Genomic DNA, 17,565 nt, shown 5'->3' with positions numbered 1-17,565 from the left:
TTTTGTGTTTGTATCTATTTAATTTTCTTCTTTCTTTTAAGATAAACCAAAAAAAGTAAATTCAAAACAAAAATAAATTAATAGATATCCCAAACAACATCAACCAGAGATGTGTATTTATAGTGCTAAAAAATCCAAATTAGTTTGTGTGTTTGTGTGGCATTTGTCTCTCTTAGTCTCTGTCTCTCTCGATTTGAGATGACTTGCTCTCAGATTGGGTTGGTAGAAAAATATCCCAAACCACGGCTGAGAAAAAGAAGAGGGAAGAAGATCAACCCAGAAAAATTAGAAGAGGAGATCGGCCTAAGAAAAAAGAAGAAGAAGAGGCAGAGGAGATCAACAACATGGGCACGGCATGCAATCTCTGACTTTTGCTTGTTTGTGTTTGTATCGTTCTTTTGCTTCTTTCTTTGTTCAATCTTTGACTTTTTCTCTCTCTAAACCCAAATCTCTCTTCCTCTCTCTTGTTTGATCAACGATGGTGATAGTGGGTTTGGTGACTTTGTGGGCGTGGGTGTGTTGATTGATCGGTGGGTTTGACTGTGAGAATGTGAAGTTTGATTTTTATGGTTTTCGGGTTGTTGATGATTTTTCTGGGTTCATGGGTTTGATTGTTAGCTAAGAAAATCAATAAAAGAAAAAAAAATTGATTATTTTAATTTTCTGGGCAAGTTTTCATCTTCTTTTCTAAAGAACATGAAGAACAATTTTGGGTTCACATGCACTATTCTGGGTTTGCATTTGTTATGGGTTTTCTCTTGATTCTGGGTTTTATTTCTTGTTTTTTTTGGATTTGATGGAGATTAGATTTGGTTGCTGGATTTGGATTTGGGTTTGCCAGAGATTGGATTGGTTGCTAGGTTTATTTCTTGAATTTGGGAAGAACATGAAGAATAGGTTGTTATGTTCTTACGGAAAAATAATGAAAGTAAAAATAATAATAATAATAATAATAAATTTAAGGCCACGTCAGCACCATGTCAGCAATAGGGCACTTTGTTTGCCATATAATAGGGTTCTATTACTTGGCTAACGGCAAAGATTAAAATAGAAATGATTTTTTTTTTAAATAGGGACAACAATAGGAATGAAATCAATTTTGGGACCAAAATGCAAATTGGCCCAAAATATTGGAACCAAAAGTGCATTTATGCCAAAATTAAAACTCTTTCTGAATAGTAACACACATTGATCAATGTTTATGTGCCTTAAACAAGAAGCTTCAGTCAAAAAGAGAGAAATTTATATCTTGCACGTAAAATGTTATGGAGTTGAGCTTCTCAACAAACTTTTGATCATAAAATTGGTTTAGCTTTTAAGGCTCTATTTTGTGAATTAAAGGTTCAATACTTTAATAGGCACACAAAAATTGTGAGAAATTCCTTCAAACTGGTTTAAAGTAATTTTCTTCGACGTAACCATTCATTTAACAATCCGCATCATTTCAAATAATAATAATAACCCACATGTATGAATGATCCTATTAAGTTGTATAAATAAGTTATGTGATTAAAATTACATATAAATAATCAATTGAATTGACACACGTGTGATGGGTTGAAGTCTTTCTTTTTTTTTTTTTTTTTTTTTTTTCAAAATCAATTTAGAAGAAAGCTTTTAACTCACCTAGATAAGATTAGAATACCCTCTAATTTCTAGGCTAATTCTACCATGAAGGTCTTAAAATTCAGTCTATTTATTTTGAAATGAGTGAGTTGAATGTTAACACGTCATCAACATTTAAACAATGGTTAACTATCACCATTTTGATATTTAGCATGCATTTGGATTAGGCGTTTTGCCCAATCCTTGCGTTCTGCGTTTTGTCTATAGGTCCATGGGTACTGTTCACAGACTCATAAAAGTCATCCAAACATAGATTTTAATATAAATTTGAGCCCCACAGCACTATTCACATATTTAAAAATTATTTTATTATAGTGTTTTCAGTAATAAGTTTTCAGTTTTTCGCAAATAAGCGGTATCTACACACATCCTTATTTGAATAATTTTTCTTGACACGATAAAATCTACTTCACTTATTTTTAAATAAATAATTAGGATTTTAGAATTTCTAGAAGTTTCTCTATAAACTTTCGAGGATCATAATCGGATTAACATACAAATTTTTTATTGTAATTTAAAATTTTTTTAATTTATTATTATTATTATTATATTATTATTTTGTGCGTGTGATTTTAGAAAGAGATACCAATGATAGTGGGAAATTTTTTGTGCTTTTAAAAATGTATCCAAAGTTGACTGGGTAACCCAGAAAAAAGGGCCTGGGCCGTAGCACTTTAGAGCATCTGTAGCAGATGTTCCAAAAATTATGCCATTTTAGCACATTAAATGCCTACTTTATTATTTTACCACGTCATTTTATAACATCCCATTTATCAGATGTTTTATAATTCAATTCTATACATTAAAATAATATTTACTACACATTAAAATAATATTTACTACTCATCAACACAAGCAATAACCTTCTGCCAACAATCAACAGCCACCACCACACAACCACCACATCCTCCGCAACCAAAAATACAACTCAAAGCAAACCCCAGCCAAATCCCAACCTAAACAAATCCAGCCAAACCCCAACCCAAACAAATCCAGTGCTGCCGCAACAAACAAACCCCGACAAACCCACCGCCTCCACACCCTCACCCACACCCACTTCTAAACCCAAACCCATCAAACAAACAAACTCAAGTAACCACCCAACCCATCAGACCCTAACCAACCCATCAACAAACAAACTCAAGTAACCACCAGACCAAAACCCACAGCGCTGCCGCAACCAACCTTGACCCACAATGCCGCCGACCCAAAACCTTGACCCACAACCCATAGCCCACCAACACCAAATCGGAAGCCCCACCACCACCACCACCACCACCACCACCTCAACCACAAACCCCGACAAACCCATCGCCTCCACACCCTCACCCACACCCACTTTTAAACCCAAAACCTTTATAACCTAGACTCCAAACCCACTATCTTCATCGCCGTCATCGTCATCGCCGACCCACACAACAGACCCACACCGACATCGCCGACCCATAGCTTAGCCCATCTGAACCCACCCACCTCCATCAGAACCGAACCCATCAAACAACAGCCAAAAAAAAAAAAAACAGAAAAACCATTGTTAAAGAGAGATCGGCATCGACGTCGGCGTCGTCGTGGAAGTGGGCATCGGCGTGGGTGTGAAAGAGCAGTGAGGATTGGGGTGAGAGAGAGAGGAGAGGATTGGGTGAGAGAGAGGTGAGACCGACTGAGAGATGAGAGAGAAAGAGAAATAAACAAACAATAAATATTATACCGCACATCTTCCGTACCGTGGCAAATTTGTCACGGTACTGCTCAATGTTGCAAAAAATATACCATATCCCACATCTGCTAAATGAGCTCAAATTAGATTTGGTGTGGGATATGTGCCAAATATTTAGCGTTAGACACATATCCCACATCTGCTGTGGGTGCTCTTAGGAAAAAGGAGTGGCTGGCGATGATGGGCTGCGAGTGGGGCCTACTCCGTGACTAAGGTCCAATTTACGCAGACGGCGTCTTCTTCTATCCCTATTCTCCAATGCCAATCAAAACCTTATGGAGTAAAATCCATTTCGTTCATTTCCTCTTCCCTTTCTTCAAATTAACTTTAAAGAAATCCTTATTTCTCATTCCCTAATTTATATCCCTCTGCTGTTATTCTTCAAAACTACTTAGATTATATATTTCCGATGGCTTCTTCTGTGGACACAGTAAACGCTTCCTCCTCCTCCACATTTAGGGGTGATGAAATTGCTTTTTCCTCTTGGTGCTTGGCTGAACTAGTAGAGATCCTTGAATGCAGGCGATGGATGAATTTGACAGTTGTGCCAGTTTTGTACCATGTGGATCCTAGTGATGTGGGGAATCAGAGAGGGGCTTTGGCTGATGCCTTTGTCAATCCTGAAGAGCCACTTGCTTTGAGTGAAACTGCTAGTATTCCTGGATCGGTTTTAAACTACAGGTAAGAATTCCTTTTCAAAAAATGTTACTTATCGTTGCTTTAATTTCTTCATAGTTCAAATTAGATCTTGACGAGTTTATCAAATCACTCTCCAACCTCAGCGATACGGACTGGCAATCGATTAATGAGTCTATCGGATCACTATGCAACCTCAGCAATCAGATGCCGGAAGATGGTTCCACCAATTGGGACTCACCACCAAGATTTGATGTAACTCCAGATGAATCAGATGATGCAGATGATGATGCAGATGAGATGGTGCACGATTATGTATCTGATTTAGATCAAATTCGTAATTTTAATATCAAATTTTAAAAGTAAAGTCTTAAAAATATTTTATGGAAATCATGACTTGAAGACACCATTTTGTTAAGTGTACCATATCTTTTTAAATAATTATAACCTTGATTCTAACCTGATTATATCATTGATTGAACTTCGGAATTTAATACACCTTTTCATCTACTGCCCGATTGGCCAAATTGTTGGTCCCTCACAGATTGGCCTAGAAAACGAATCACTCTCCAACCTCAGCAATCGGGAGGCGCAAGTGATTAATAATTTTATTGCATCACCCTCCAACCTCAGCAATGAGATGCTGGAAGATGGTTCCGTCAATTTGGACTTACCAAGATTTGATGATTCTCAAGATGAAGCAGATAATGATGCAGGTGAGATGGTGCAGGATTATGTAACTGATTTGCCACAGGTAAGAAACTTCAACTGAATTCAAACCCACATGGAATTTAATTAGTGAATTCTAGATTTTTATTTTTTTGAATAGTAAACGAAATCATGGCTTGAAGGTACCATTTTGTTAGTGTACAATATCTGTTTAAATACTTATAACCATGATTCTAGCCTGATTGTATCATTGATTGAACTCGGGAATTTAATACACCTCTTCATCTACTGCCCGATTGGCCAAATTGTTGGTCCCTTGCAGATTGGCCTAGAAAACTCCCCACCATGGCAGTTGACTCTTAAAATACCTGGGGTTAAGATGCTTCATGCTTCTTCCACATCCAAAGCTCGTATTCCCAAAACTTCTTAGTATTTTCTGTAGTAACTTGTGACTAAATTTGGATGTTGAGAAACAAAAAAATCCATGACCTAGACTCAAACAATACCTTACAAATTTCCCGAGATGTCAAAAATACACTTCTACTAATGTTATGTTTAGTCTTCCTCTGTTCCTCTACCTCTTTTTTGTTCCTTCAACATGGATTGATTCACTCTTTCTTACCATACATAATTGCTCTGCTTTGAACATAAGACAAAAAAATCTGTAGCAACTCTCCCTTATCTTTTCATCCATAGGGGCTACCCTTATCTTAACATTCTCTTTTTTGCCACACTCATTTTATGGATATGCAACTTAGCATAGCTGGTTGTATAGCATTTTTATATGATTTTCCCTCTTAACTTAATAGGTATTCTATGATCACAAAAAACTTCTGATGTACTTCTCCACTTCATCTAGCTTGCTTTTATCCTATGATTCACCTTAAACTCTCCATCCTTGTGAATTATTGATCCAAGATATCGTAAGCTTTTGCTTTTTAGTATCTCTTGGCTATCAACTCTTATTGCTCCTTCGTCTTTGTTTCTACTTTTACTATACTTACATTCCATGTAGTCTCCATTTTACTCCTACCTTTTTAGTATCTCTTGGCTATCAAGCTTATTGCTCCTTCGTCTTTGTTTCTACTTTTACTATACTTACATTCCATGTACTCTCCTTTTTACTCCTACTTAAACGAAAGCCTCTAGATTCTATGGCCTCTCATCAAATTTCTAACTTGACACTAACTTCACTTTTAGTTTTATCCACTAAAACTATATCATCTGCAAAAAGAATACACTAAGGTTGCATTTTGAAACTTGGATTTGGATTTTTAAATTAATAGATTTGAAATGCCTTGATTTCAAATCCATTGATTTTAGGAGTTATTTCAAATCCAAGCATTTAAAGATTTAAAATCCTTGGTGGATTTGTCAAATCCAAATCCTTGACCTTTTTAAACTATCCAAACAAGATATTTGGATTTTAAAAAGCCAAATCCAGATCCAAATCCAAATGCCCAAATCATGTCATCCAAACTCAATATTAGTGATTTTTTCTTGAATCGATCATTGATTGATCTTGGGAATTTAATAAACCTCTTCATCTACTGCCTGATTGGCCAATTTGTTGGTCCCTCACAGATTGGCCTAGAAAACGAATCACTCTCCAACCTCAGCAATGGGGAGGTGCAATTGATTACTAATTTTATCGAATCACTCACCAACCTCAGCATTCAGATGCTGGAAGATGGTTCCAACAATTTGGACTTACCACCAAGATTTGACGATTCTCAAGATGAAGCCGATAATGATGCGGATGAGATGGTGCAGGATTATGTAGCTGATTTGCCACTGTTAAGAAACTTTAATTGAATTCAAACCTACATGGAATTTAATTATTGAATTCTAGATTTTTATTTTTTTGAATGGTAAACACTGATGTGATTTAGATCAAATTCGTAATTTTAATATCAAATTTTAAAAGTAAAATCTTAAAAGATTTTAGGGAAATCATTACTTGAAGATACCATTTTGTTAGTGTACCATATCTTTTTAAATACTTATAACCTCGATTCTAACCTGATTATATCATTGATTGAACTTGGGAATTTAAACACCTCTTCATCTACTGCCCAATGAGCCAATTTGTTGGTCCCTCACAGATTGGCCTAGAAAACTCCTACCATGGCAGTTGATTCTCAAAGTAACTAGGTTAAGATGGTTCTTAAACCCAACCTTTTTCTCCACATCCAAAGCTCATATTATGAATTTAATTAATGAGAAGTACTAAATAATTACTCTAGTTGTTTAATCATCAAATAGTTGTTTCTAATATCATACAATAACAATAATGCCGAAGGTGATTGAGCAACTGAAAGGTAGTTCCATCAATTAGGAATTACCACCAAGATATGATGATTATATCAATGATGCAGTTGATGTGATGCAGGAAGCTCATGTGGAACCGGATGACGTAGCTGACGCGCCACAAGTAAGATACATTAACCCAAAACTCATGGTTATGAATTATTTTATTCTGGATTCTATTGGCCTAGAAAACTCCTCACCGTGGCAGTTGACTCTCAAAGTAACTAGGTTAAGATGGTTCTTAAACCCAACCTTTTTCTCCACATCCAAAGCTCATATTATGAATTTAATTAATGAGAAGTACTAAATAATTACTCTAGTTGTTTAATCATCAAATAGTTGTTTCTAATATCATAGAATAACAGTATTGACTCTCAAAGTAACTAGGTTAAGATGGTTCTTAAACCCAACCTTTTTCTCCACATCCAAAGCTCATATTATGAATTTAATTAATGAGAAGTACTAAATAATTACTCTAGTTGTTTAATCATCAAATAGTTGTTTCTAATATCATAGAATAACAGTAATGCCAAAGGTGATTGAGCAACTGAAAGGTAGTTCCATCAATTAGGAATTACCACCAAGATATGATGATTATATCAATGACGCAGTTGATGTGATGCAGGAAGCTCATGTGGAACCGGATGATGTAGCTGACGCGCCACAGGTAAGATACATTAACCCAAAACTCATGGTTATGAATTATTTTATTCTGGATTCTATTGGCCTAGAAAACTCCTCACCGTGGCAGTTGACTCTCAAAGTAACAAGGTTAAGATGGTTCTTAAACCCAACCTTTTTCTCCACATCCAAAGCTCATATTATGAATTTAATTAATGAGAAGTACTAAATAATTACTCTAGTTGTTTAATCATCAAATTGTTGTTTCTAATATCATATAATAACAGTAATGCCGAAGGTGATTGAGCAACTGAAAGGAAGTTCCATCAATTAGGAATTACCACCAAGATATGATGATTATATCAATGATGCAGTTGATGTGATGCAGGAAGCTCATGTGGAACCAGATGATGTAGCTGACGCGCCACAGGTAAGATACATTGACCCAAAACTCATGGTTATGAATTATTTTATTCTGGATTCTATTGGCCTAGAAAACTCCTCACCATGGCAGTTGACTCTCAAAGTAACTAGGTTAAGGCGGTTCTTAAACCCAACCTTTTTCTCCACATCCTAGGCTCATATTATGAATTTAATTAATGAGAAGTACTAAATAATTACTCTAGTTGTTTAATCATCAAATAGTTGTTTCTAATATCTTTTTTTGATAAGTAATAAGAATTTTATTAATCAAACTGAAAAATAGAAGAAAGCAAGTACAAGGTGTTCATGATGGTGAACACAAAGAAATGCTACAAACAAACAAACAGCAACAAACAAACAAACAGCACCAAACAACAAAAATAAACTTAATGAGCAATACTAAGAGACGAAATAAACTCCAAGATAGTGGAATAATCTGAGAAGCCCCAACATCTAGACCAATCAAATAAAGTCTTTTCGCATAGCGCTTGTAACTGAACCAAGGATTTCTCGGTATCCTCAAAAGAGCGCCGATTTCTTTCCGTCCAAACAATCCACATCAAACAGCCAGGAACCATATCATACAATAACAATAATGCCGAAGGTGATTGAGAAACTGAAAGGTAGTTCCATCAATTAGGAATTGCCACCAAGATATGATGATTATATCAATGATGCAGTTGATGTGATGCAGGAAGCTCATGTGGTACCGGATGATGTAGCTGACGCGCCACAGGTAAGATACATTGACCCAAAACTCATGGTTATGAATTATTTTATTCTGGATTCTATTGGCCTAGAAAACTCCTCTCCGTGGCAGTTGAGAGATATTCTGGATTCTATTGGCCTAGAAAACTCCTTGCCATGGCAGTTGACTCTCAAAGTAACTAGGTTAAGATGGTTCTTAAACCCAACCTTTTTCTCCACATCCAAGGCTCATATTATGAATTTAATTAATGAGAAGTACTAAATAATTACTCTAGTTGTTTAATCATCAAATAGTTGTTTCTAATATCATACAATAACAGTAATGCCGAAGGTGATTGAGCAACTGAAAGGAAGTTCCATCAATTAGGAATTACCACCAAGATATGATGATTATATCAATGATGCAGTTGATGTGATGCAGGAAGCTCATGTGGTACTGGATGATGTAGCTGACGCGCCACAGGTAAGATACATTGACCCAAAACTCATGGTTATGAATTATTTTATTCTGGATTCTATTGGCCTAGAAAACTCCTCACCATGGCAGTTGACTCTCAAAGTAACTAGGTTAAGGCGGTTCTTAAACCCAACCTTTTTCTCCACATCCAAGGCTCATATTATGTATTTAATAAATGAGAATTACTAAATAATTACTCTAGTTGTTTAATCATCAAATAGTTGTTTCGAATATCATACAATAACAGTAATGCCGAAGGTGATTGAGCAACTGAAAGGAAGTTCCATCAATTAGGAATTACCACCAAGATATGATGATTATGTCAATGATGCAGTTGATGTGATGCAGGAAGCTCATGTGGTACCGGATGATGTAGCTGACGCGCCACAGGTAAGATACATTGACCCAAAACTCATGGTTATGAATTATTTTATTCTGGATTCTATTGGCCTAGAAAACTCCTCACCATGGCAGTTGACTCTCAAAGTAACTAGGTTAAGGCGGTTCTTAAACCCAACCTTTTTCTCCACATCCATGGCTCATATTATGTATTTAATTAATGAGAATTACTAAATAATTACTCTAGTTGTTTAATCATCAAATAGTTGTTTCTAATATCATACAATAACAGTAATGCCGAAGGTGATTGAGCAACTGAAAGGAAGTTCCATCAATTAGGAATTACCACCAAGATATGATGATTATGTCAATGATGCAGTTGATGTGATGCAGGAAGCTCATGTGGTACCGGATGATGTAGCTGACGCGCCACAGGTAAGATACATTGACCCAAAACTCATGGTTATGAATTATTTTATTCTGGATTCTATTGGCCTAGAAAACTCCTCACCATGGCAGTTGACTCTCAAAGTAACTAGGTTAAGGCGTTCTTAAACCCAACCTTTTTCTCCACATCCAAGGCTCATATTATGAATTTAATTAATGAGAAGTACTAAATAATTACTCTAGTTGTTTAATCATCAAATAGTTGTTTCTAATATCATACAATAACTGTAATGCCGAAGGTGATTGAGCAACTGAAAGGAAGTTCCATCAATTAGGAATTACCACCAAGATATGATGATTATTCAATGATGCAGTTGATGTGATGCAGGAAGCTCATGTTACCAGATGTGTAGCTGACGCGCCACAGGTAAGATACATTGACCCATTCTGGATTCTATTGGTACCAGTTGACTCTCAAAGATGATGTAGCTGACGCAAATAGTTGCCGCCGAAGGTGAAGTGAAAGAATATCAATTAGGCCCAAAACTCATGGTTATGAATTATTTTATGGTTCTGGGTTCTATTGGCCTAGAAAACTTCTCACCATGGCAGTTGACTCTCAAAGTAACTAGGTTAAGATGGTTCTTAAACCCAACCTTTTTCTCCACATCCAAGGCTCATATTATGAATTTAATTAATGAGAAGTACTAAATAATTACTCTAGTTGTTTAATCATCAAATAGTTGTTTCTAATATCAGACAATAACAATAATGCCGAAGGTGATTGAGCAACTGAAAGGAAGTTCCCTCAATTAGGAATTACCACCAAGATATGATGATTATATCAATGATGCAGTTGATGTGATGCAGGAAGCTCATGTGGAACCGGATGATGTCGAATCACTCCGCATCCTCAGCGATCTGGAGCCGCAATTGATTGATGAGTGTAACGAACCACTCTCCAACCTCTGCGATCCGGAGTCGCAATGGATTGATGAGTTTATCGAATCACCCAGCAATCATATGGTGCAAGATGGTTCCACCAATTGGGACTCACCACCAAGATTTGATGCAACTCCAGATGAATCAGATGATGCAGTTGAGATAGTGCAGGATTATGTAGCTGATTTGCCACTGGTAAGGAACTTTAACTGAAGTTTCTAAAGAAAACTTTGTATAGCTTTGGTAAGTTGCCGCACTCATTTTATGGAATCACTCCGCAACCTCATTGTATAGCTGGTTGTATAGCATTTTTATAAAATTTTCCCTTAAAGCTTAATAGGTATTCTATGATCACAAGAAACTCCTGATGCACTTCTCCACTTCATCCACCTTGCTTTTATCCTATGATTCACCTTAAACTCTCCATCCTTGTTAATTATTGATCCAAGATATCGTAAGCTCTTGCTTTTTAGTATCTCTTGGCTATCAAGTCTTATTGCTCCTTCATCTTTGTTTCTACTTTTACTATACTTACATTCCACGTACTCTCCATTTTACTCCTACTTTTTTAGTATCTCTTGGCTATCAAGCTTATTGCTCCTTCGTCTTTGTTTCTACTTTTACTATACTTACATTCCATGTACTCTCCATTTTACTCCTACTTAAACGAAAGCCTTTAGATTCTATGGCCTCTCATCAAATTTCTAACTTGACACTAACTTCACTTTTAGTTTTATCCACTAAAACTATATCATCTGCAAAAAGAATACACTAAGGTTGCATTTTGAAACTTGGATTTGGATTTTTAAATTAATAGATTGGAATTGCCTTGATTTCAAATCCATTGATTTTAGGAGTTATTTCAAATCCAAGCATTTTAAAGATTTAAAATCCTCGGTGGATTTGTCAAATCCAAATTCTTGACCTTTTTAAACTATCCAAACAAGATATTTGGATTTTAATAAGCCAAATCCAGATCCAAATCCAAATGCCCAAATCATGTCATCCAAACTCAATATTAGTGATTTTTTCTTGAATCGATCATTGATTGAACTTGGGAATTTAATAAACCTCTTCATCTACTGCCCGATTGGCCAATTTGTTGGTCCCTCACAGATTGGCCTAGAAAACGAATCACTCTCCAACCTCAGCAATGGGGAGGTGCAATTGATTACTAATTTTATCGAATCACTCACCAACCTCAGCATTCAGATGCTGGAAGATGGTTCCAACAATTTGGACTTACCACCAAGATTTGACGATTCTCAAGATGAAGCCGATAATGATGCGGATGAGATGGTGCAGGATTATGTAGCTGATTTGCCACTGTTAAGAAACTTTAATTGAATTCAAACCTACATGGAATTTAATTATTGAATTCTAGATTTTTATTTAATTTTTTAAATAGTAAACACTGATGTGATTTAGATCAAATTCATGATTTTAATATCAAATTTTAAAAGTAAAGTCTTAGAAGATTTTAGGGAAATCATGACTTGAAGAAACCATTTTGTTAGTGTAATTCTAGCCTGATTATATCATTGACTGAACTTGGGAATTTAACACACCTCTTCATACACTGCCCAATTGGCCAAATTGTTGGTCCCTACCAGATTGGCCTAGAAAACTCCCCACCATGGCAGTTGACTCTCAAAAGTACCTGGGTTAGGATGCTTCTTAATCCCAACCTCTTCCTCTACATCCAAAGCTTATATTATGAATTTAATTAATAAGATCTACTATCATGTGAGCGCATGAAGCATTGCTTCAATGGTACTAAATAATTGCTCTAGTTGTTTAATCATCAAACAGTTGTTTCCAATGTCATACGATAACAACGACAATAATAATGCCAAAGATGATTGAGCAACTGAAAGGTAGTTCCATCAATTTGGAATTACCACCAAGATATGATGATTATATCGATGATGCAGTTGATGTGATGCAGGAAGCTCATGTGGTACCAGATGATGTAGCTGATTTGCTACTGGTAAGATACATTAACCCAAAACTACATGGTTATGAATTATTTTATTCTGGACTCTATTTAGAATAATAAAAATTAGTGTGATTAAGAACAAAATTTTAATTTTTATATCAAATTATAAAAGTAAAATCTTAAAAGACTTTATTGAAAAATCATGATTTTGAGATGCAATTTGTTAATATACCATATCTGTTTAAATATGTATAACCTTGATTCTAGCCTGATTATATCATTGATTGAGCTAAAATCAAGGACAACCAATATGTTCTTGATAGTGACTGTACTGACAATGCAGTTGATGTGATGCAGGAAGCTCATGTGGTGGAGGATCATGTGGCTAATTTGCAACTGGTAAGTGACGTTAATTTAAAACTACGTGGGAATTTAATACACCTCTTCATCTACTGCCCGATTGGCCAAATTCTTGGTCCCTCACAGATTGGCCTAGAAAACTCCTCACCATTGGCAGTTGACTCTCAAAGTAACTAGGTTAAGATGCTTCTTAAACACATCCTTTTTCTCCACATCCAAAGCTCATATTATGAATTTAATTAATGAGATCCACTATCATGTAAGCTCATGAAGCATTGCTCCCATAGTACTAAATAATTACTCTAGTTGTTTAATCATCACATAGTTGTTTCTAATATCATACAATGACAACAACAATAGTAGCAACAACAACAACATAATAAAGCCGAAGGTGATTGAGCAACTGAAAGGTAGTTCCATCAGTTAGGAATTACCACCAAAATATGATGATTATATTGATGATGCAGTTGATGTGATGCAGGAAGCTTATGTGGTACCGGATGATGTAGCTGATGCGCCACAGGTGAGATACATTATCCCAAAACTACATGGTTATGAATTATTTTATTCTGGACTCTATTTAGAATAATAAAAATTAGTGTGATTAAGAACAAAATTTGTAATTTGAATATCAAATTATAAAAGTAAAATCTTAAAAATACTTTATTGAACAATCGTGATTTTAAGATACAATTTTGTTAATATACCATATCTGTTTAAATATGTATAACCTTGATTCTAGCCTGATTATATCATTGATTGAGCTCAAATCAAGGACAACCAATATGTCCTTGATAGTGATTGTACTGACAATGCAGTTGATGTGATGCAGGAAGCTCATGTGGTGGAGGATCATGTGGCTAATTTGCAACTGGTAAGTGATGTTGATTCAAAACTACATGGTTACAACTTATTGCATCTTGGACTCTACTTAGTATTTAGAATAATAAACGTTATTGTGATTTTTGATTTAAAAAAAAAAAAAAAACATTATTGTGATTTAGAACGAAATTGTAATTTTAATACCAAACTGTAAATGTAAAATCTTAAAAGACTTTATTGAAATCATGAGTTGAAGATACCATTTTGTTAGTGTACCATATCTGTTATATTGTATAACCTTGATTATAGCCTGATGTCATCATTGTTTGAGCTGGTTTGAGTATCTAGGACAATCAATGTGTCCTTGAGTTTAGTCTCAATCAAGGGTCCCCTCGTCCTCCTAGGTCAACTACAAAGGCCTATATATTCAGGCAATCTCTTTTAATATTTGACAGTAAAATGACATGGTCAGCCTGAAATTTTTGCCTTCCCCATAGGGCATTTGTCCCCTCACTAACTACAGCCAGAAAAAAAAAATATAGTCCATCGAGGAAGAAGGTGAGAAGAGCATGAAGAAAGGTCTGAAGCATATAATTTCAAGAAATGTATGACATGCTTTCCCACAGTTCCGACTTTATGGACTAATTATCTTAAGAGTTAGCTCCATGGAATGGAATCAAAAGATATCGCTTCCTTGAGTAGAGCCTGTTTAACTCATTGCTTTAGCTGCAATCCCAAAATATATTCCAAAAGTTCTTTATTTTCCCTCAAAAACAATTTTGCATAAATTAATAATTTTTTTTCCATACCCATCCCTAATGGTTGATGATGTGGAAAATGGATCAAATTAGATAATTTAAAATAATTCAAAAAAGAAAAAAAAAATTGCATAAACCTCTAATCTGTTCTGCTTTGTAGCCATGCCCTTTTTGTAGTCTCTCCTCAATCCCAAGTCCCAATGTTTCCACATGCCCACTGCTCTGAACTTCAAACACAAGTAGTTGAACCCAGACCAGATCCCTTATTAGCATGAAATGGTATCTTATGAGATGGTTTCATGAGACTTCTCTCTAATATGATGTGTGGGTTCCACATATCTGGGTCCCACTTAATATGAGAGTGTGGTAATGAGACTATTCATGTGATATTCTCACTTAGCAATGGAAAATCACCCCCCCCCCCCCACACCAAGTCTCACTTACAGGAACACCATAACCAAAGCATTGTCCTCACAATCCACCACCATGTATTCAAAAAAGTGAAAGGAAAGTTGGCACGACATGAATGGACCTTCAGTGAGAAAGTAGGGTGAAAATAGTAAAATAAAATTCTGGCCAGATGACCAGGGGGATAAGATCCCCTCCCATGGAACTCTCCAATCTCCTTTTTTTTTTTTTTTTTTTTTTTTTTTTTAACTATTTCTTTTATTTTTTAGATTTAAGATGTTTGGCATTTAATAATCAAGAAAATACCATGTGTCTTAACTCCGGCTAAAAGTGGGAGGGAATTGGAGAATTCATTGGGAGTGGATCCTCTCCTGATGACTAGGGGTAAAGGGAGCACCAATGCTGCAGCTCATTCGCTTGTATGGCGTCTTTCCATAAAAAGACCAATACCAAGTTAGTTTCTTTTATCGATTATTAGACCAAAACAAAGAGAGCAAATGATGGACCTTCTTTCTATTTTCTGCAACAAACTAGTGACCCCCACGCATGGGTCTTAGTGTGAGATAGTTGGAGGGATATATTCATCTATGCTTTTTTTGAGAGTGACAGCTAACGAGAAGAGAAACAAACAACAAAAATGTGTTGAGAACATATGCATTACTCATAATCTTGGAAGAGATAAAGATGGAGAATGTTGATCTTGTAAGTTTTATATTGCCACTCATAATGTTGTATTCTTTTTTTTCTTTTGTCACACTGTTTTATAATGTTGTTAATGTGTTTATGAGAAATTGTTTCTGGTAATACATGTTTTTGTTCTTACAAAGTTTCCATGTGAATTCTGATTTTCTGTTGTTGCTTTTGATATTAGTGTCTGTTTTTATGTAATAGAAATACCTTTAGTGACACTTTGCTTGAAATAGGAATATAATCATTCAAATTTCCTTGTGTTTGACAAATATAAACACGTGTTTTCATTTATAAATGCATGTCTTTATGTAGCTCATTCAATGGAAAAATTATACAATACTTTAGGAGCAATGCTCCCTCCTCTCACATGAATGGTGGGTCCTATTATGAATTTAATTAACAAGATTGACTATTATGTTAATGGAGGAAGTATTGCTCCTTGAGTACTAAATAATTGCTCCAAATAATTGCTCCTGTTGTTCAACCTTAAACAATTCGTAATGTCATTTTATAGGTCAAGGTCAATATGTTGTTTATTTTTTTTTGCAATAATAACGATAATAATAATGCTGGAGATGACCGAGCAACTGGAAGGTGGTTCCACCATTTGGGAATTACCACCAGGATATGATGATTATGTACCTGATTTGGCACTGGTATGACCGCAAGAGACATTAATATAAAGTTACATGGTTACAAATTATTGCATTTTGGGCTTTTTTTAGAATAATAATCATTGCTGTGATTTGGACAAAATTGTAATTTTCTTTCCTCGCTGAATGCTTTTTGGATTTATCAATTATCAGTTTAAGATCACTAATTTATTTCTTTCCCATTTGAACCTAGTTATGCCCAATTTGTGATAATGCAATACGCGTGGCTTTATGCTGTGGGCACATGGTGAGCTAGACCGATAATATTTTTTTGCTCTTATTCTCTCCCTCATTACATGGTATTGCTAATATTTGGGAAACGATTGTTTCATTGCAGTTCTGTGAGGAATGTGGGAATAGATGTTCCACTTGTCCCATTTGCCGGGATCGGATCCATATCCGTATCCCGGTGTTTCCACCGCAGTGACTTTGCCAAGATTAAACTACATTGCACATGGTGTTTTAGCAAAGATTATCTACGGTTTTGTGTTCCTTGGGTTTGGATTGTGATACCTAATTTATATAGTATTATTTGGAATGTTAAATATGATTTCTTACATGGTGTTTGGAACTTGGGGTTAATGTGGTAGATCATGTGGACAAAGTTTCTGTTTCGTTACCTATGTGTGGTAACTAGTAATTGGGTGGTTAAATTAAACATTACTCTTATTGCGTATCCACTGTTATGGTCTCGTAAATACAACCCCGTTATTAATTTGTTAAGCACCTCAGCCAACTATTATATGCGGAGCCTTTGGTACTTTACATCGAGGTGTGCTGTAGTTGTCCGAGATATACAATTTTTCAATCCTGGGTGAGTCTATTCTATGTAGTAGTGGTTTGGTTTGGAGTATTTGTTTACAATTTTTTTGGATTTGGGAATATATATACTTATTGACATAGTTATTGACAAATGAATTTATACCGAATCTCACTTTTATTGGAATTAGTTGCGGACCCGTGTATTGCACATGATAATTTTTTTATGATAGTGTTATTATTTTGAATATTTTTCAATAAATTACTATTTAAGCTGTATTATATATGTATGACCAAAATATTGTAGGATTCCTGATGATAGGAGGTTTTGGTCTTGGAAT

The 17,565-nt window shown here is 35.4% G+C and overlaps 1 protein-coding gene across 17 annotated transcripts; it reads left to right on the top strand.

Annotated features, from left to right (window-relative positions):
• The first annotated feature begins 3,604 nt into the window (after nt 1-3,604).
• LOC115986494 lies at nt 3,605-17,143 on the top strand. 17 transcript variants are annotated; one of them, XM_031109582.1, is made up of 18 exons: nt 3,605-4,024; nt 4,126-4,282; nt 4,524-4,733; nt 7,041-7,082; nt 7,530-7,625; nt 7,968-8,009; nt 8,697-8,738; nt 9,132-9,173; nt 9,516-9,557; nt 9,900-9,941; nt 10,764-11,030; nt 12,784-12,825; nt 13,132-13,173; nt 13,616-13,657; nt 13,967-14,008; nt 15,732-15,824; nt 16,659-16,712; nt 16,803-17,143. In XM_031109582.1, exons 1-18 carry the CDS (start codon nt 3,753-3,755, stop codon nt 16,890-16,892), a joined length of 1,659 nt encoding a protein of 552 aa, XP_030965442.1. In that variant the 5' UTR covers nt 3,605-3,752; the 3' UTR covers nt 16,893-17,143. The 17 variants fall into 17 exon arrangements, with proteins under 17 accessions (XP_030965442.1, XP_030965446.1, XP_030965441.1 ...); XM_031109586.1 differs by having other exon boundaries at nt 4,126-4,294; nt 7,584-7,625; XM_031109581.1 differs by having other exon boundaries at nt 4,126-4,294.
• Nucleotides 17,144-17,565: the final 422 nt, after the last annotated feature.

This window comes from Quercus lobata, chromosome 4, assembly GCF_001633185.2.
Source record: "Quercus lobata isolate SW786 chromosome 4, ValleyOak3.0 Primary Assembly, whole genome shotgun sequence".
NCBI classification, from domain to species: Eukaryota; Viridiplantae; Streptophyta; class Magnoliopsida; order Fagales; family Fagaceae; genus Quercus; species Quercus lobata.
This window is presented reverse-complemented; position numbering and strand designations above follow the sequence as displayed.